The sequence below is a fragment of the Chelonia mydas genome, chromosome 6, assembly GCF_015237465.2.
Source record: "Chelonia mydas isolate rCheMyd1 chromosome 6, rCheMyd1.pri.v2, whole genome shotgun sequence".
Classification (NCBI taxonomy): Eukaryota; Metazoa; Chordata; order Testudines; family Cheloniidae; genus Chelonia; species Chelonia mydas.
Window position 1 is genome coordinate 23,323,822 of NC_051246.2, and position 21,408 is coordinate 23,345,229.

A 21,408-nucleotide genomic window follows, 5' to 3' on the forward strand; every position below is an offset into this window, starting at 1 on the left:
CACACTGCCCTGTCCCCCAGCCAAGAGGGGCCATGGCTCCACTGATAAAGTGAGGTGGATGGGTGGACTTCAGCTCGCTCTTTATTAAGAAGGGTCTGGGAAAACCTACCCACAGTGAGCAGGGATTCCCCACGCTCAGAGGAAATAACTGGTAAAGATTGGCAGGGAGGGACTCCGGGTACAGCAATATCCTGCCTGGTAGGAATGGGTGAGGAACACCCAGCCTGTGCGGGTGGAGATCCAGGGTACATCGACACTGCAGCTAAGAGGGAGCCTCCCAGCCTGGGCAGACAGCGTCGTGCAAGCAGGGCTTACACTAGCACACCAGCTGGAGCTGTGTGTGAACACCGTGGCACTGCCAGAGTCTCAGGCTGGCCACGGGAGCGTGGATTCAGCGGGGTGGGTGGGCTTGCATTAGAGTTAATAATGTGCCTAAATCCACTTCTTGCCATTAGAATTCGGTTTTACCTCTTCCTCTGATCCAGAAACACGGTAATCTCCGAAGGCCAAAGGAAAGTAAAAGTCTGGCTCCCATACAGTGCTTGCGGTGGTACGAAGGCACCGGCTGTACTGGAGCTCGATGTAGCGTATGTTGACAATCAGCCGCGTGATCACTTCCTCCGGGGTGTGCATTAGCCTTGTCCTGCTCCAAATCTACTTGCTGCTCGAAGGCACGTGGCTATTGCAACGGGGCTTGTGCGTGGGGAAAAATCTAAAAGCGTCTGTCTCTCGCCAGTCGGTGTCAGACTGGGAAAAGCGCCCTGCGGCGGGGACCGTCTCTGCCCTGCGGGAGAAGAGAAGAGACGAGAAGAGGAACGGGCAGCGTTTTCCCCGGGAACTGACGTGAGAGGGGGAGTTGGAAAACGACTACATTGGAAACACTGCTGCTGTAACTACTTGACCCCTGGAGAGTGGAGGGAGAAATGTTCCTGGAACAGGGAACTGGAGGTTCTGAAGACAACAAAGTAGCGAAGGGGAAGGCGACAGGCGTACACTACCAGACTGTGGCTATTGAAAATAGGGGGTGGGGAAATGCATGCCCCCCGCAAGCCCACTCCAGTTCCCAGGGCTGCCCCACATCTGGATTGATAGTGCAGGGGAGCTACTCCAACATTTCCAGGTAGAAAACTGGTTAACTTGACGTTAAAGGTTGCTACCAAAGGTAACAAAAATAATACCAAGACTATTACAGTTAAAAAAGAAAACCTGGTCCATGTCTGGAAATGGTAATAAGGACATGTATGGAACCTGCCAGGATCACTGGTCCACCCTGCCTAAGCCAAAGGAAACAGAAGCCAACTGCACGTCCTCAGCTGTGGAGTCCCCTGGGGCATGGGAACCCTGATAGCATAATGGGGTCCTGATCCATGACTCCCTGGTGCTACCGTTATACAAATAGTAATAATAATAATAATAATAATATACCGACCATCTAAACTAAATCTCCTGCAGCCCCTGTGTAGGGGCATGTTGAGAGTGGGGAAGAAGAGGTGTGGCTTGGGGACCACTGCCAGCTGGTATAGAGTAGAACACTGGGAGGCTGCTCTAACCTATGGCAGGGTAGCAAACCAAGGAGTTATACGTAGTTCCTTTAGGCCCATTCATCAGTGCTGCCCCAGAAAATCTAGCCCAAATATTTGAATAGTATTAACAGTTCATACATTCCCTACCAAAAATCTACATGCAAAAATTAACTTTAGACACTCAAATAACACTTTCCACTCTGACCCTTTTCCCTGCTATTATGCAAGACAGTTGCTTAACAATATGCTAGCTCACAATGGTATATAGTGTGAGAAATAAGTGAGAGAATAACTATTAATAATTCAAATCTCATGTTGTTCCATAGCAGAAAAGATAATTTCGGAAGATGTGTCTTAGTTTCAGATTAGTATTAAATAGAAAAGAGTGTGCTTTGGGTAATAAGCATAGAATTAAATAACTACATCATTGGAATGTTTATGTTTTAGTTAGAAGATGTGTGTGCAGTACACCCTGAAGAGCACTGATGATGTAATTTGGTCAAAGACTATAATGGCTACTGTAGCTGTGTTAGTCAATACGAACAAAACCACTTGCAATGGGTTTAAGAATGTAGGTTAATATTCAGAAGAATTTTCCATTTCAGCTATGGAACAAGTTGCCAAGGGAGGCTGTGGAATTGCTGACATTGGAGCTGATTAAAGTTACTGGAAATTTTATCAGGGATGTGTCCGAGATAAAGAAACCAGTCTTGTCACAGGGCTGGGAAATAGATTAAATAGCCAGTTTATGTGTCTTAGAAAGGTCTTCTCTACTGGGTCATCTAATCCATCAATGATGTTTCTAGGACTTTTTTTTTTCCACTTGATGTTTCAAATGGCATGAAACTTTGTAGGAGCTTCTAGAACAGTTCTCTGGCAGCCTGCAGAGGGCATTGCAGGCTCAGTTTGCTTTTGTCCTGTGACTGAACTCTGCATTATGCTTTTATTTTCCGTGTGGTTTACGTGCTTCAATATCATCCAAGTTTTGCTAGGATTTTGGGGTTAACATGTTTTACTCACTGAAACTGCATCATGAAAATCTATCGTGGAGAGTGAGAGCAGCTGGCCCCTAAGAACAAGTTTACTGAAGAAATGTTCTGCATGTGGTTTGCATAGCTGCTGATGAAAGAGGGGAATGAAATGGATTTTGCTTTCCCATTAAATGCCTGCTGCATGCAAATACCAGTGTAAATTTATATATCTTTACAAGACAGTTTTGCTAACATCTGGTTAATTCATATGTTTATGGAATCAGAAAACCTGAAGATTTTATAAGACCACTGCAAAATCCCAGGCTAGATAAAAATCACACACTTTATATACTTTTTGAGCTCTGCTTTGCAAAAGTGTTAGTCAATATTCTCTGTACATTAAAAGTATTGTAGCAAATCCATGGCTACCTAAGATTATGTGGGTGTTACTATAAAAAGCACCACTTAATCACTTTGCAATGGCCAAGAGTCCCCTTTCAAGTGGAATTTCTAGTAATGCTCTCCCATTTGAACTCTTCCTTCCTCGGTTTCATAGGACACTTCCCATTAATGTCACTGTCCTGAGTGGCAAAGATACTGTACTAGTACGTTCAAAGATTTCTGTGGAGACCTCCAGTTGTCATGTTGTAAATTAAATGTTATGAAAGAAGCTGAGTGTTTTGCATTGTTATACATGTGTAGGTGTTTGTAGCCCTTCTCCAGATTGTAGCTTGTAAACAATACATTTTCAATGGAGAGAAGTGCAAAAGTGAAGCAGCAGCTAGCAAGATCCTGCAGGAAAGCACAACTCATACTTCATATGGTGTATACAAAATATCTACACATGGCACTGATGCAAACAAACAGAAGATAGATGCCAGTGCCTACCTACTCTTTTTGAAAGTGAGTTGTGGCTATATCGCTCTCTTTGATGAAACAGATTAAAAAATGTAGTGCAATAATTCACAGTCCACTGTTGATTTTTGTAACTCTAGGGAGCAGTTTGGCAATCTCGTAAAGTGTAATGTGGTCCTGTCAGCGTGTATGTCCCAAACTAGGGCCCTCATTCACCAGCCATGGGGCTATCTCACAGGCACCTCTTTTAGCTCTGGCAAGGAAGCCAGGCTTTTGTCACCTTCAAAGTAGTTTCCCCTCAATGCACAGAGTGGCAGAGATGAGTTTCACAGGGTGCTACATCCGGCTCCCCTTACTACGAGAAGGGTCATGGAGGTATGAAGACTTTGATGGTAGAAGAGGTATAAGGAAGGGGAACATAAAGACACCTTGGAACAACCCACCCCAAAGTGTTAAAACAATTAAGTGATGCCATTTATTTATTACTGTTGTTTGTGTTATACCTATTGTGCTAAGCACTGTACATACATGTAGTAAGAGACAGTCCCTGCCCCAAAGCACTTACAGTCTAAATAACCAATACAAACAAAGGAAGTAGTAGTACCCCCATTTTACAGGGCAAGGACAGAGTGATGAAATGATTTGACTAAAAGTTAAACAGTAAAATTTCTAACACAGTCAAATATTAGAGCTCAGATTTCCTCTCAAAACCATCCTTCATAGATCACCATCTAAAATTAATCTGAAAACTGTTAATTGAGTCCTTGAACAAATCCTTATAATTTGTTAATTCTGGATTTTTGAATGGTTGAAAGTTAAACTCCTAGAGACTATTAGGAGTTGAAGGATACTGGAAGGGTAATTATTCAATAATGTCTCCTTTTGGACATGTGAACTCTTTATTTGATTTTTTACCTTAATTTCAGATTCTAGTTATTGGATTAAAAAAAACTTAATTTCTTTCTTTTAAATAATTATACTTGTTAAATGTGGGTAATGATTTTCACAGCCCTATTTCTTCTTAGTTGTAATACTTGAGTATTTTTGGTATGCCCATTCTAATAAAACTAGTCTCCCAATTTCCCCCTATGAATATCTTGTCTTTATTTTTCATTATTTCTGGGCTGGACCTTCTGGGTGAAGCAGATATTGTTAATCTTACAAATTTCAACACTAAATGGCATTTGCATTTGTTAATGATCGCTTCGGGCTCTTTTAATAACTCCTCACTTTCGGCAAACAGTGCCAAAGATAAGAAGGGATGTTACTGGATTGAAAGAAAACACCCAGGACAGGAGGCAGGGAGTGCCTGGCATCCAGCTATTGTCTGAATTCCCCAAATCACGCACTTAATGATCATTTTTAGTGCATTGCAGACTTTGTAACACTGCAAACCAAGTAGTCAGACAGAGCTACAGTGCAGACAACCTGGGACGGATTTGTATAAAGGGGAGTTCAGAGAGCAGAGATCTCGTTTTATTTGTTTGTGGCAAAGGAAGAGTCATCCCCCCCCCTTGTATAAATAATAAATGACATAGATAATTATAACTAAATGCAATAATAAAGTGCCAGCTGTAGCCCCGCCTCCCCCCCTTTTTTGTTTGTTTGTATGTTTACAACTGAAATGATTGGTGACTCGCTTGGTTTAAATTATTTAGCTGTATTGAGCCCCAGTTTTTTTTTTTTTTTCTGTGGGACTTGCTCTCATTTAATGAAGTTAAGAAAACACAAAAAACACCCTCTTGGAGAATGCGGGCATCGATCCCGCTACCTCTCGCATGCTAAGCGAGCGCTCTACCATTTGAGCTAATTCCCCACGTTGCACAACCTTTATCTCCATAGCCCTTTATAGTCTTCCTCCTAGCCCGCAAACCTTCAACGTCCCCGAGTAGGGGAGGGGTGCCGCCCCACAGTCACTGACTGTCCTACGGGAATAACCCACCGGCCTCAGGTGCCGGGGCTGTGGTGGGGGACAGCGCCGGCCGGAGACCGCAGGAGGAGGAAGGACTACATTTCCCGAGATGCAGCGGGCGGATCGTGCGCCTGCGCGCCACAACAGCCCCCGGGATGGGAGGGGGAGGTGGAGCGGCTGCCCGCTCGCTCGCGGAGTCTCATTGTGAGAGGCGCCGCTGGCGGGGCTGGAGCCGGCGGCTGCTCGCGCCCTCGGGAGGATGCGCACCCGGGACTGGGGCTCCCGCCGGGACCGCGCGCGCGGACGCCGCCCCCTGCCCAGCGGTAAGGAGCCGGCTCCCCGTGGGGCAGCGGCCGCAGGACCCCCCCACGGGCGGGGCTGGGGGTGTGATGAGCGTGTCGGGGCTCGGCTTCCCCAAGGACTGGGGGGAAGATGCCTCCCCCCGCCGCCCGGATCTGCTGCTGGGTGTCCGCGGGGCGGCGTGTAAAGAGACCGGGGGTGTGTGGGCAGGAGGTGGTATGTGGGGGGAGTGGGCTGGGCAGGACGTGTGGGGGCGGGGTGCCTGGGGCTGATGTGCAGGGGTCTGCATGGGGGTGGCATGCAAGGGGTTGGGTATGTGGGGTGATGTGCAGGGGTCTGCACCGTGGTATATGCAGTGGGGGTGGTATATGGGGGGTGCGCTGTATGCAGGGTACGAGGTGTTTGGGGAGTGTCCATATGGTTCTGTATGGGAACATGGGAGCATTTCTATAGCAGGGTAATATGGCAGGGAGGTCTGCCTGGGGACATGGGATGTGAGGGACGTCTAGGCATAGATAATCTATGTGAAAGGCTTGTCTGTTGAGTGGGGCTACAAGGTGTCTGTATCTATGGGTTTCAGAGTAGCAGCCGTGTAAGTCTGTATTTGCAAAAAGAAAAGGAGTACTTGTGGCACCTTAGAGACTAAGCTTATGCTCAAATAAATTGGTTAGTCTCTAAGGTGCCACAGGTACTCCTTTTCTTTTTTGTATCTATGGGGAGGCTCTGGGTGTGTAGCTCTGGGGGGTTTGAGTGTAGTGTATTTTCTGTACTCTGTCTATATGGTGCGTGTATGTATAGGGAGTTGTAGAGGGTGTATGTATATTACAGCGCACGAGTCTGGTAGAAACCACTGTAGTTCGGGACATGTTGTGGCTTTTATGGGCAGTTGCGGATAGGCAGGCGTGAAGTACGTATCAAGAACAGAGACAGGACTAAGATGAAAAAGTTCCTATATTCAATCTAAAAACTGAAAGAAAAAATAATTCTTTTATGTCTTTGCTTTTTTTGTTAGGGGAGGATTTGGAATTTTTATGAACAGAATTCATTCATCTAGTCCTGTAAACTTTAAAAATGTAGAAACAGATTCTCTTCAAATATTGGAAGGGAGGGGTAGAAGTGGAATTGGTGTGGGGTTTTCATTTTCCCCACTGGAAAATGATCTTCTCACAGCTAATCTGAACAGTCTGCATGCTTAAGGGTTTTACAAAATAGCATTGGTAACTGGGTAGCATAACCTTCCTGGTATACAAAAAGGTTTGGTGTGGGTGTTCAACTCAATGCCAGAAAAGTCTGAACTGGAATGAATGAATGAATGCATTCACACAGAGGGATCTCTAAAGTGTTCACAGTCTATTCACAGTCCCTGCTCAGTGTCATTTCTTTCTCTGACTTATACATCTTGATTTTTGTTGACATCAGGTTGGTATACCAATATTCAGAGGTAGAGTACCTGAACTTGTATTACCTCTCTTATTGTTATATTTCCCCCATGCTTGAAATAACTGTACAGAAAAATATAACCTGAATTCTGGCACCTATGCTTTGTTAGTAATGAGGTAATCTTGCTTAAGAAACTGTTGCATCAGTTATGCTAATATTAAAATAATGATATATAATAAAACAGGTTAGTAAAGCTTTCTTAAGGCAGAGATATGAGACAGTCTTTTTGTATGAAGTTATTCATACAAATACAGAAACTGTCTTGTTAGACAAGAACAGTGATCCATCCAGTATCTTTTCTGCTAGAGGGCTTATACAAATTACTTTTGAGTAAATCACAATAAATCCAAAACAAAAATAAAAAAGCAACAAAGAAGTGTAATGCATCTGACCAATTGGGGGAATGCTGTCTGAGTTAGGAATTTCTTCCTGACCCCAGCTGATGATCAGATTATGTCCTGAAGAAAATGACTGAGAGCTTTTGTAGTTTTTATCTTAGTTTAGTGTAACTACAACTGCAATTACAAATGCATGTATCTGGTGTGTTTAGAATTTTAAAAATCTGTCTAAATAATATCCAGCAACATCAAGTTCCATATATGATGTATAGTTATATTTAAAATGCTACCTTTTTAGATTTTATTTTGCTCCCATTTAATTTCTCTTTTTTTTTCTCCTTGTAGTGTGAAACTTTTTTCTGCTTCTGTATTCTTGTTTCTGTAATGTTTGGTACTAGATAACCAAAACTGAGCACAGTCTTCAAGGCAAATACATATGATTAAATATCTGAATAAAGGTTTTTCCATAATACTTTCTAACCACCCTTGATAGCTGCCTAACATTTTAGATGCTTTGTGGACCATGGCTGCATGCTGAGATGTCTTTATTGAACTGAACATGATGATGTCTAGGTCATTTATCTGAGCAATCACAACTAATTCTGAATCACAGAAGTATAAAGTGGAAAAGATCTGGTAGATTATCCAGTCCATCAAACTCATCAGTATATGTGAGTGGTTTATGTTGGTCCTTGCATTGTATAGTATTTTGCATTTATCTGGATTAAATTTAATCTGTTACTTTGTTGTCCCTTTACCCAATTTTAATTCTCCCTAGTTTTAAAAGTTTGAATGACTTTGTGCTCACTATATTTTGCCTCCTCACTTTTCACCCCTTGTCCAGATTAACTGAATGCATCTGATGAAGTGAGCTGTAGCTCACAAAAACTTATGCTCAGATAAATTTGTTAGTCTCTAAGGTGCCACAAGTACTCCTTTTCTTTTTGCGGATACAGACTAACACGGCTGCTACTCTGAAACCTACTACAGTACTGATATCTGAGGCAGCCTGCTATATTAACATCTTTCTCAATTGAGAATTGTATGTTCTTGTTCTCTTTCCTTTCTCAAACAGTTTCCAATCCATAAAAGGATTCTGTCTTTTCCCTCTGCTTAACAGATTTTCTTAATAGCTGCTTGAAGGACCTTTATCAAAAGTTAATCTTTCAAGAACTTATCTCCCCTTTTTTTTTCTTCTCCCTTTATCCACTGTTGTCACATCTGAGAGAATTCTGATACGTGAGAAGGCATGACTTTAACTCCACAGAAGCTGTGCTGGCTTATTCTTATCATAATTACAGTATCTCCATTTTTGTGAGGTATTACATTCTTTAGTACTATTGTTATTTTTCTCAGTAGTGAAGGAAAAGCTGATGTATAAACACAGTCCCAAGACCACCATTAATATTTTCAAGAGACATGTTGGGTCTTCAGCAATTAATTTGTCATCTTGCTCCATCACTTCTATCTCTGCTAGTGTTTCACCTGCATCACTCATAAAGCGTTACCTTAGCTGAGGTGTTCAGCCCTAGTTACCTGTGAGAAATGATGTGCATGCACACTCTTTAGCTTCGCCACAGTCTTCTTATCCTCTTTGTCTTTTTTACACCCTGCTGGTTTAGAAGACCCCAGGGATTTGCCTGCAGCTTTCTTTCTTTCTTTCGTTCGTTCTTTCTTTCAATATTCTGAAGCATCACAGAGTTTGTATGTACCCCCTTACTAGTTTACCACACATGCCTTCCACATGAGTGGTGGTGGTCACTGACTGAAGTTTTTGGAAATTAGTCTTATAGCTAAATCGGTGAAAGAGTTACTTAAAGCAGTCACAAGCACGTATGCAGCATTTTTCTTAGACGCTACTAGATTAGGTGCCGCAGGCCAGTTGCTGTGTTTGTGTTTCCTGTGACTGAGTCCTGACTGCCAAAATTGGTTGCATCAGTGACTTCAGCAGATGAAATGTAAAAGTGGTAGGGGGCTTTAAAGGGATTAGCTTGTTCTTATCAGCACAAGCAACTGTTTCTCTCATACACTGATTATGTATTTTAATAATGTCTGATGGCTGGTTGCTTTGGGGGAACTCTCCTTGCAGCCAAAATCCTGCTTCCTTTTTCTCCAGAAAGAGACTATACTAGAGTGTATAACCGTATCTTTATAAGGTCAAATAATCATGAAAAAGGGATGCTAGGAAGGTTAAAAATTGAAACTGAAAGCCCACTGTGGTTGCATTTGAACTTTATACTTCTATAGCTGCTGTGCTTTCTTTTTCTGCAGTTAATTACATGTGCTATAGTGATTCAGCTCTCACAGCTCTGTGTTCACTGTGTGAGTGTTTCTCATGGGTTTGGAACTAGTAAACATGGCAGCTGAACATCGGAGAACAATCTCAGCAAATAGATCTACATTCATAAAGTAAGACAACTGGTGTTTCTAATGATGTCAGTGGATTTCAGTGGTTCCCTTTAGTTCAGTATTGGAAAGGACAACTCCTATTGTTTATATTTTAAAAAGTAAAAATAAATGTTCACAAACATTATTATTTAGATAAGGCTAGTATATGTGCCAGACTAAGTGCCTGCTGTTAATGTACCACAGCTTTGCAGTTCTCAGTCAGAAGGTTGAACACATTCATTTATCTGCTAAATGGATTGGAAGATAATTGGCAAGAAGTCTTGGGTATTCCTAGAAAGACGCTGATGTCTTGGACAGTCCCTGTTTTCTTTTTCCTGTTTTTTCTGCCCTTGTCATACAGCCAGGCGCATTGGGTAAAGGCTTTCTAGAAGATCAGAGATATTGAGAACCTGTGTGCTGTGGCTGGACTGATGCTGTTCCAGAAACATTGCGTGAAGTGCTACATCTGAAGCACCGTACCTGGTAGCTCCATTAATGGGAGCCTAGTTCAAGCAATGTAAAAATAATTCCAAGATAAAGTTAACACTCAGTAGAATCAAACTTGGAGGATTTGCCTGGTCTCGGTCTGGTGCTGTGGTGGGTAATGGAGTTTTCCATTGGCTACAATTGATTTTTAAAAAATATATAGATATCCACATCAAAGTTAGACACAAGAAAAGCCTGCTGCTAAACCCACATGTAAATACATCCTTATTGGGAGGGCAGTACCCAGTTCAGAATTTACCAGTCATTCTGTAACACTTTTTAGCAATACAGATTAAAATTTCTGTTTTTTCCATACTGTTCCAAAGAACACAGAATTAAGTATCCAGCTAATGAAGCAGATTTTAGCTCAAACTATGGTGTCTATAACAAACTCCCAAAATATGATCAATGCTAAACAAGCAGCGCAAACACAGCATTAACAAACTGGAGCTGATATTCAGAAACACATAACAAATCTCACCTCCAGAACTCTAGTTGCCTCTAGTACAGGGGTTCGTGAACTCTTTCATAGCATGGACCACGCCTAAATACAGAGATGCTATCTGGTGGGCCAACTCCCCTCCTGTTCCAAATCATGAAGACCATCCCCTCCAATTTGCCATTGCATAATATCCCTGTGTTAACATCAGCAAATGCTTAAGTAGAAGAGGAAATATTAATAGTTCTTACTACATTTTTAGCTGTTTCCTCATGCAGTTTAGCAACTGGAAATAGGGTACAGAAGCCAGCACTAGGTAACTAGCCACCTGTGCGTGGACCACAGTTTGAGAATCTCTGCTCTAGCCCTTGAGGCTGTAGACATGGATTGTCAGGAGTGAGGACTTCAGGCTAGATAAGAATTCAGTGTATGCACCAAGACCCTGCAAACTTAAACAAATGAAGCACTTGCCCCAGCCTCTTTTAGTTCAGTATAGTTTTCTGTAAGCTACTTGGCTCCAAGCCAGGGAAAATGACCTCAAATATAGCCGTACTAAGAACTCTTGAGAATATGTAAATCCCAGTCTCTAAGGTTCCTCTTCTGTACACTCAAATGGAACAGAAACACACACTGGATGTATTTTTGACAGTGTTCTTAGGCATGCGTAGCTCATCTCTGCCTGGTTCATGCCACTATGCCTAAGAGTGAGTCTGTTAGTACAAAGAAAAGGAGGACTTGTGGCACCTTAGAGACTAACAAATTTATTTGAGCATAAGCTTTGTTGAGCTAGAGCTCACTTCATCGTCAGTGAACTGTAGCTCACGAAAGCTTATGCTCAAATAAATTTGTTAGTCTCTAAGGTGCCACAAGTCCTCCTTTTCTTTTTGCGAATACAGACTAACACGGCGGCTACTCTGAAATCTGTTAGTACAAACACACTCTTCACTGCTTTAGGCCCTGCTGGCTTTCTGACAGAAGAACTAATGGCAGCATGCATAAAAACACTCATTTATTAACACCTTCAACAGTTAGTTGACCCTCTTCCACTCTGAGAGGTGGGGATGGGATTCATTTGGTCAGTAATGTGGAGTGTTTGCGTTAACCAGTGAGCTTGTAATAGCTGAAATGACCATCAAAGCTCCCTCAGCGTTCCAGCCCCTTTCCTGCTGGCTTCTTTTCTCACCCAGCTGGCTCATCTCTTAATAGCTTTTGTTTGGGACTGGCCAGCAGGCTTGCATTGTTCTTTTACATTCCCATTCCCAGCTGGCATGTTTAATTCCTCTTTGGGGCCAAATGGCAGTCTCTGCCCTGCAAGCTTCCTGCCAATGCTGATCTTCTCATTCCACTCTGAGCCCTGAAAAGGGGGATTCTCCTTTCTCTTTCCACTGCATGGTAGTTCGCTAGTCTTCTAGCTAGGAAGTGTTGTTTAGTGGGATCATGGTTCCCATTCATTGTAAGCAGGCGAAATGACATTTAACTAATCAGCCTTAGGTTTACACTATATATTTTCAAATAATATCCAGCTGCAACCTTTTCCCTCTGATCAATAGTGATCTTACTAGTTAATGTCTACTATAGGCTCATTTGTGGAACAAAGTTAGTGCTAGTTATTTGTGTATTGCACTTCTGGTTTTCTCCAGGGGTTTACTACAGAGGGGAGAGGTAGGGGAAGTAGTGAAATGGTCTGTGCTAGGGCAGTCAGTTAATTGCAGTGAACTCACGTGATTAACTCAAAAAAACTAATAGTGATTAATCACAGTTTTAATCGCACTGTTAAGCAATAGACTACCAGGTAAAACTTATTTAAATACATCGGACCCTCACTAGAATGTGGGATTTGGGATCCATGCCAAGTACCGTGTTATAGCGGGGACCGCGTTAAAATGAAATTACTGTATACAGTAAATGTCACATCCATAAAGTATAGAAAACCTTAGAAAATAAACTCCTACTTGAAGGGAACAATAAATGAGAAAAAAAGTGTTGCTTTATTAGAGATTTAAAGTAGACATTACAATAAACTAGTCTAGTTTTTCTTAAAGTCGGTGAGTTGCTTTTGCTTCTTGCTGCTGTGCTGCTTCCGCTTAGCAAACTGCAAAAGACTACGGAGCTGCATAATTTTTATAGGCTCAACGTCTTTCGTCTCAAAGCAGTCGCTAAGCTCGCTACGGTCGCAGTTGATGTTGGAACGACGTCCACTTCCTCTTCCTCTTCTTCTTCCACGGCGAAGGCCAATTCTTCAGCTTCTGGAATGTTGTTTGGTCGTACTGCCTGAAGAATTTGGTCATCTGTTAGACTTTCAGCAACGGGACAAAATTCTTCTGCTTCATTGTCGCCTCTTATCCAGGACTTGATATTTTGTGGCAGAACAGTTACCCTGAGCCCGGATAGTTGCTGGCACAGCTCCTGCATCCACTCCATGTCTGTTCTTCCAACTTCCTCCTCTGTAAATCCCTTGAAGTTGAATTCTTCCTCGGACTGTCATCTGCTTTCTTCATTTTCTTCCAGGAGTGGGTGGCCAAACTACTGTCTCAGTCCCACCATCCAACAGCGGTTTATAGTTTCAGCACGTAATAAATTCCAGGAATCGCCGCCAATGTAAAAGCAGTCTTTTATAGTCAACTTCTTCAGAAAATCGGTGACAGACAACTCGCTTTCTATCATTTGTTATACCAAGTTCCGTTGATAGTGCTGCTTAAAAATGGCGATAACACCTTGATCAAGCGGTTGAATTTTGGAAGTCGTGTTTTTGGGTAAGTATTCAATCCATATTTTACTGTCAGGGGTTCTGAGTCTTTTGGCCGGAGGATGTGCTGGACAGTTGTCTAGCAAAAGAATGGCCTTTTCTTCTAAGTGATTTGCCCGCAGATGCTTTCGTACAGAAGGGACAAATTCGGTGAAGAACCATTGTTCAAAAATCTCTCTTGTCCTCCAGGAATTTTTGGAGTTCTTGTACGAAAACGGCAGGCAATTCACATTTACATGATGAAAGCACCGAGGCATGCGAGACTTTCCAATGCACAATTGGATAGCGTCCAATTTCTCCTGCACCGAGTAAGCCTTCCTTTTGCCCGACATTTTTGACATCTTTCTAAAGATAAATACAGTACCGTACCTGTAAATTTTTATTACATTACATTTGTATGGCATTCTAGGCCTACAGCAATTGTCTTAGGGCTTGTCTACACTACCGCGCGGGGTTGATCTAAGATATGCAACTTCAGCTACGTGACTAGCCGATGCTCTCCCGTCGACTGCGCTTGCGCTCCTTGTTCTCATGGCATACTAGAGTCAACAGGAGAGCACTCAGCAGTCAATTTATCGCGTCTATGCTCAGAAAAATTGTACTGTACTTAAATTTGGGATCCATGGCCACGACCATGTTACAGCCGAATTCGCGTTATATAGACGCGCATTCTAGTTAGGGTCCGGTGTATTTTTGGATATTTTTCTACATTTTCAAATATATTGATTTCAATTACAACACAGACTACAAAGTGTACAGTGCACACTTTATATTTTTGATTTATCATTTTTAGAGTGCAAATATTAGCAAAGAAATAGTATCTTTCAGTTCACTTCAGAGAAGTACTATAGTGCAATTTACAAATGTAGATTTATTTATTTATTTATTTATTTCGTTACATTGTGACGGGTTGAATCACAGAAACCCCCTCTGGGACTGCCACCTGATATGCGGAGACTACCTCTAAAGGCATTTTCCCTGCCAGCTTGGGACTTCAGTGCCCTGCCTGGTTTGAGCCAGACACACTAGCCTGCAGCAAACACAGACCCAGGTCTGAACCATGTCCCCCAGAAGCTGCAGGCTTAACTGAAAACAGCTAAGAAGTGTTCCTGTCTCCAACACTCAGATACCCAACTCCCAATGGGGTCCAAACCCCAAATGAATCTGTTTTACCCTGTATAAAGCTTATACGGATGCACAGATGCACAGAGATGCACAGCTGTTTGCCCCCCCCCCCCATTATTAATACACAGTCTGGGTTAATTAATAAGTAAAAAGTGATTTTATTAAATACAAAAAGTAGGATTTAAGTGGTTCAAAGTAATAACAGATAGAACAAAGTGAATTACCAAGCAAAATAAAATAAAACACACAAGTCTAAGCCTAATACAGTAAGAAAGTGATTACAGAGGAAATCTCACCCTCAGAGATGTTCCAGTAAGCTTCTTTGGCAGACTAGCCTCCTTCTAGTCTGGGTCAACAATCACTCCCACCCCTGTAGTTACTGTCATTTGTTCCAGTTTCTTTCAGGCGTCTCCTTGGGGGTGGAGAGGCTACCTCTTGAGCCAGCTGAAGACAAAATGGAGGGGTTTTTGCAGGGGCTTTCTTGTGGGTGGAAACCCCTCTCTCCCACTGTGTAGAATCCAGCTACAAAATGGAGTTTTGGAGTCACATGGGCAAGTCGCATGTCCATGAATGACTCAGTTTTCCGCAGGACTTCCCAGGAAAGCTCAGATGTGGATTGGTGTCTATCAAGGTCCATGGTTAACCAAATACTCCCAGTTACTTGAATAGCCCCTTCACACTATGTTGACCACATCTGCCTTAGATGCTTTCTATAGCAAACGCTTTAAATACAAGCATAGAGCCAGTGCTCATAACTTCAGATATAAAAATAATACATGCATATGAATAGGATGAATACATGCAGAAGAATGTAACCTTTGCAAAGATATGTTACATGGCATATCTAGCATAAAACATATTCCAGTTGTGTCATTTATACTCATAAGCATATTTCTATAAAGCATTATGAGGTGCAATGTCACATACATGACTGCACTCAAAAACAAAACAAAGTCAAACTTTGGAGCCTGCAAGTCCACTCAGTCCTACTACTTGTTCAGCCAGTCGTGAAGACAAACAAGTTTGTTTACATTTATGGGACATAATGCTGCCTGCTTCTTATTTCCAATGTCACCTGAAAGTGAGAACAGGCATTTGTATGGCACTTTTATAGCTGGCATTACAAGGTATTTATGTGCCAGGTACGCTAAACATCCGTATACCCTTTCATGCTTCGGCCATCGTTCCAGAGAACATTCTTCCATGCTGATGACGCTCATTTAAAATAATAAAAAAAAAAAAAGCGTTAATTAAATTCGTGGCTGAACTCGTTGTGGGGTAATTGTATGTCTCCTGTTCTGTTTTACCCACATTCTGCCATATTTTTCATGTTATAGCAGTCTCAGATGATGACCCAGCACACATTGTTTCTTGAGAAAATGCAAAGGAAGTACCAATGTGAGATTTCTAAAGATAGCTACGGCATTCAACCCAAGGTTTAAGAATCTGAACTACCTTTCAAAATCTGAGAGGGATGAGGTGTGGAGAATGCTTTCAGAAGTCTTAAGAGCTACACTCCAATGCGGAAACTACAGAACCTGAACCACCAAAAAAGAAAATCAACCTTCTGCTGGTGGCATCTGACTCAGATGATGGAAAATTTAATATGCATTGGTCCGCACTGCTTTGGATCGTTATCGAGCAGAACCTATCATCAGCATGGACGCATGTCCTCTGGAATGGTGGTTGAAGCATGAAGGGACATATGAATCTTTAGGGAAGTTGACATGTAAATGTCTTGTGATGCTGGCTACAACAGTGCCATGGGAATGCCTGTTCTCGCTTTCAGGAGACATTGTAAACAAGAAGTGGGCAGCATTATCCCTTGCAAATGTAAACAAACTTGTTTGTCTGAGTGATTGGCTGAACAAGAAGTCCGACTGAGTGGACTTGTAGGTTTTACATTGTTTTATTTTTGAATGCAGGTTTTTTTATATAATTCCACACTTGTAAATTCAACTTTCATGACAGAGGTTGCACTACAGTACTTGTATTCGGTGAATTGAAAAATACTTTATTTTTTACAGTGCAAATATTTGTAATCAAAAATAAATATAAACTGAACACTACAGACTTCGTATTCTCTGTTGTAATTGAAATCAATATATTTGAAAATGTAGAAAACATACAATTTATTTAAATATTTTTGAATTTTGTTATTGGTTAACAGCATGATTAATCGTGATTAATTTTTTTTAATAGCTTGACAAGCCCTAGTCTGTGCATATTTAGGAGTTTTATGACAGAAGTTATTCAGTTTCTTGAAGAATTTTATTTCCAAAAGGACACAGTGGTTTTTCTTTCTCATCATCATTTTCATAAGTGGAATCCAGTCCAGTGGACTTTCAAGCTTGATTTTGGGCTGATTAATGAGAGAGGATATAAAAACAAGTTTAATCCTCTGGGTGATAAAAGCTCTCTATACCATAATTAAAATTGGGCTAAAGCTGTTAACAGTGAAGATGACAATGCTACTTGGAGAAAAGAGTTGAAATACTGTAGTTGAAACTTAACTGTTTGCATCTTTGGTTCTTGACTTGCCTTATGAGCTTCATAAGTGGATTCAAATCAGAAGGCGAGATAATTCCTTAAATGTGAAGGGCTGACTTGTGTGGAATTGTTGCTATGAATCTTGGAGATACTATAACGAAAAACACTGTTCTCTCAGCAATTCTTATTTGATGTAGAGCCTTAAGTGAATGGAAGCTAATAATGTTGTTCTTTTGACTGTCTAAGCTCAGAGTGTAAATCCCAAAGCAGACTCTGCAGGTCATGAACTATGGATTGCTGAGCTATGTTAGCAAGTGTAGAGTGCAGACAGCAATACAGAGCAGTTAGTTTACCATTCAGTCCTACATCGCTCCTGTGTGCGGTATTCTTGGTTTAGCAGGCTCAATCTGTGAGAGCAAATTATTTTGTACATGGGTCTTCTGTAAAACTTTGAAAATACAGTGAATGAGCTGAGATCGGATGAGCTGAGATCGAATGAACTGAACTCCACTCTCTTGGGAGTAATTTGTTGTGATTCTAGATCAGACATAATCTTGTTATACAGTCTGTCTTCTGTCTGCAGCCTGTAATTTAAAAGGTGAAAATGCTGTTCTAAATGTTAGTCTATGGTTCATCAGTTAAGCTTTCTTCCTTCTACATAGCTTTACAGTACTTCCCTCTGAACAAGCAGAATAAACTGAAGTTACTTAAAGTTCCATAAAATTAGCAGAAAGAAAATGTACCAAAAGTTTTGTATCCCCTTCGGCAGTAGCAGAGTAGAAGCCAGCTGTGATTGCACAATGAATCTGTCTGATCTTGCGAGGTAAGCAGGGTCATGCCAAGTCATTATGTGGATGGAAATCTTCTAAAGAAGTTTAGAAAGGGGACACCATCACAGGGCCGAATAACATCAGCCACACTGTCAGAGGCTCGTTCACCTGCACATCTACCAATGTGATATATGCCATCATGTGCCAGCAACGCCCCTCTGCCATGTACATTGGTCAAACTGGACAGTCTCTACGTAAAAGAATAAATGGACACAAATCAGATGTCAAAAATTATAACATTCATAAACCAGTCGGAGAACACTTCAATCTCTCTGGTCACGCGATTACAGACATGAAAGTTGCGATATTACAACAGAAAAACTTCAAAACCAGACTCCAGCGAGAGACTGCTGAATTGGAATTCATTTGCGAATTGGATACAATTAACTTAGGCTTGAATAGAGACTGGGAGTGGCTAAGTCATTATGCAAGGTAACCTATTTCCCCTTGTTTTTTCTTAGCCCCCGCCCGCCGTTCCTCAGACGTTCTTGTTAAACCCTGGATTTGTGCTGGAAATGGCCCACCTTGATTAGTGGGGTGGGGGGAGAGAAAACCTTTTGTAGTGATAAACACCCATTTTTTCATGGTTTGTGTGTATAAAAACATCTTCTGTATTTTCCACAGTATGCATCCGATGAAGTGAGCTGTAGCTCACGAAAGCTTATGCTCAAATAAATTGGTTAGTCTCTAAGGTGCCCCAAGTCCTCCTTTTCTTCTACAGAAGAACACTTCAGGGGCTTTGTTGATGATTCAGTGGTGACTCTTGCCTCAGAGAGTACTGAACCATTGCTTTAGCACGGTATTAGTGATGATTTGTGCTGCTGGATGTGGTTTTGTTTATGAATGCAAAACGGGCATCGATCAGTAACTGTTAATTGATCACTGCAGTGTACTTGGTGCTGTACAGTCTCTTTTTTTCCCCAGGAGGCTTATAATCAAGGTAATTAGAGATCCCAGTGTAATTTTAATGATTGATTGTTACTTTCATGTCCTGGCTAACTTTCCTTGTGTGGTTTCAACTGGATGTAGAATTTTCCTTGACTTCTGGTCCTAAACTATTGAGTAGTCTTGATCTGTGGTGTTAGTCAGCTGCTCATTCATCCCAGAGGAAGCTGAATTTCTGTGGAGGGAAGCGTGATCTCGGTACACAAATTTATGCTTTCAAAGTGCTTCGCTCTCTATAAATGGAAGTAGTTATTAGAAGTATCACAACTATGCAGTTGTTAAAGAGATTTAGATGGATAAGCAGTGTAATAGCTTCTAGGGCAGTGGTGGGCAACCTACGGGCCGCACGTGGCCCGTCAGGGTAATCCACTGGTGGGCCACAAGAGTTTGTTTACATTGACCATCCACAGGCTTGGCCGCCCGCAGCTCCCAGTGGCCACAGTTCACCATTCCTGGCCCCTGGGAGCTGTGGGGGGCCGTGTCTGCGGATGGTCAATGTAAACAAACTGTCTTGCAGCTCTTCAGCGGATTACTCTGATGGGCTGCGTGCGGGCCGCAGGTTGCCCGCCACTGTTCCAGGGCAATATCAGTTTGGTTTGAGGTAGTGCTGTGTGGCTTTAAAAAAAAAAAAAAATTACATATTAAGCAAGGGAGTAGGGTTTACTCTCTGACTAGACCTCTTTTTAAAGTAGTCTCCTAATGTGGAGATCTTGAATTGGTTGTAAGGATCTCCAAGTTTTGATGTTGGAGGTGACTTTGATCTTCAGTTGTGTCCAATATAAGATACTTGATATTTCAGAAATGAGGCCGGACTGAAGAAAGCAAAAGGAGTTTTGTCAACCGACCATGTGATTAGTCACTATGTAAACTTCACAAGAGAAGAGTAACTCTACCTCCTTCAAAAAGAACAGGAGTACTTGTGGCACCTTAGAGACTAACAAATTTATTTGAGCCTAAGCTTTCGTGGGCTAAAACCCACTTCATCTGATGCATGCAGTGGAAAATACAGTAGGAAGAGAGATATACACACACACACACACACACACACACGCAGAGAACATGAAACAATGGGTGTTATCATACACACTATAATGAGAGTGATCAGTTAAGGTGAGCTATTACCAGCAGGAGAGAAAAAAAAACCTTTTGTAATGATAATCAAGGTGGGCCATTTCCAGCAATTGACAAGAACGTGTGAGGAACAGTAGGGGGGAAAAATAAACATGGGGAAATAGTTTTACTTTGGGAGTGAATGGGTCATTACACAGTCTTTATTCAAGCCTAATTTAATGGTGTCCAGTTTGCAAATTAATTCCAATTCAGCAGTCTCTCTTTGGAGTCTGTTTTTGAAGTTTATGTGTTGTAATATTATGACTTTTAGGTCTGTAATTGAGTGACCAGGGAGATTGAAGAGTTCTCTGACTGGCTTTTGAATGTTATAATTCTTGACGTCTGATTTGTGTCCATTTATTCCTTTACGTAGAGACTGTCCGGTTTGGCCAATGTACATGGCAAAGGGGCATTGCTGGCACATGATGGCATATATCACATTGGTAGATGTGCAGGTGAACGAACCTCTGATAGTGTGGCTGATGTGATTAGGTCCTATGATGGTGTCCCCTGAATAGATATGTGGACACAGTTGGCAACAGACTTTGTTGCAAGGATAGGTTCCTGGGTTAGTGGTTCTGTTGTGTGGTGTGGGTTGCTGGGGAGTATTTGCTTCAGGTTGGGGGGCTGTCTGTAAGCGAGGACTGGCCTGTATCCCAAGATCTGTGAGAATGATGGGTCACTTCAGAAACAGACTCCAAGGAGAGACTGCTGAATTGGAATTAATTTGCAAACTGGACACTATTAAATTAGGCTTGAATAAAGACTGGGAGTGGATGTGTCATTACACAAAGTAAAACTAGTTCCCCATGTTTATTTCTCTCTCCCCTCCCCGCCCCCCCACTGTTCCTCACACGTTCTTATCAACTGCTGGAAATGGCCCATCTTGATTATTATCACAAAGGGCTCTGAAAATTGTTGCTAAAGTCATTGTACATATTTAAATTACATCTCTGGGTGATTTTTATTATTTTACTTCTAAATCTGCAGATTAAATTTAGTTCCATACATTTAAAACAACTCCATCTTTTTGTTTTTGAATGCATACACATTGCTCCTTTCCTTGAGAGGCTCTTGCTGCTGCTTTTGGAGGAGAGGTCGAGAGGATTATTTTACAGCATCTCATGTGAAAGTAGTATGCCAGGGCAGACTGAAATTCCCTCAAACTCTGAAATTCAGATTTCAGGCCAGGACTCTCTTATCTCACCCTGTTGGTGTGTTTATTGAAGCATCTGCAATGGCAGTGATATTTTGGGTTCCATACTTCTGAAGCACAGTTAGACACACCCAGCCTTGCTCTGGCGTTAGGACCAGCACAGGGCCTGAAGGGAAACAGCTTGTGGTTCCACAATTCAGGAAATGATGGGGTTTGACCCTAATTTGCACTTCTCCATTGCCATAGCTTCTATGTTGCTTGCAGCAATGGGGAATTGTCAGGATACTGCTGCACTGCCTCAGTTCATTCTTGAATTCCCCTTGCACTGGAGGGTTCTTTGAAGATGGTGGTGAG

General features: G+C 41.9%; 2 protein-coding genes and 1 non-coding gene across 4 annotated transcripts in view; 1 reads left to right on the forward strand and 2 right to left on the reverse strand.

The window, feature by feature from the left end:
- RNH1 (ribonuclease/angiogenin inhibitor 1) overlaps positions 1-4,434 on the reverse strand; it is a 39,334-nt gene extending 34,900 nt beyond the window's left edge. For both annotated transcript variants that reach the window (XM_037899536.2, XM_043548738.1), the window contains exon 1: positions 469-4,434. In XM_037899536.2, the coding sequence (XP_037755464.1) occupies positions 469-535 (67 nt within the window). In that variant the 5' untranslated portion in view covers positions 536-4,434. The remainder of the gene's footprint in view (positions 1-468) is intronic.
- Positions 4,435-5,092: 658 nt separating this feature from the next.
- On the reverse strand, positions 5,093-5,165 carry TRNAA-AGC. The gene has a single exon. It is a non-coding gene; the product is annotated as a tRNA-Ala (tRNA).
- A 229-nt stretch (positions 5,166-5,394) lies between these two features.
- Positions 5,395-21,408, forward strand: part of LOC102946223 (USP6 N-terminal-like protein) — a 177,736-nt gene continuing 161,722 nt past the window's right edge. Inside the window, exon 1 of the mRNA XM_037899539.2 lies at positions 5,395-5,584. Within this exon, the coding sequence (XP_037755467.2) occupies positions 5,521-5,584 (64 nt within the window). The 5' untranslated portion in view covers positions 5,395-5,520. The remainder of the gene's footprint in view (positions 5,585-21,408) is intronic.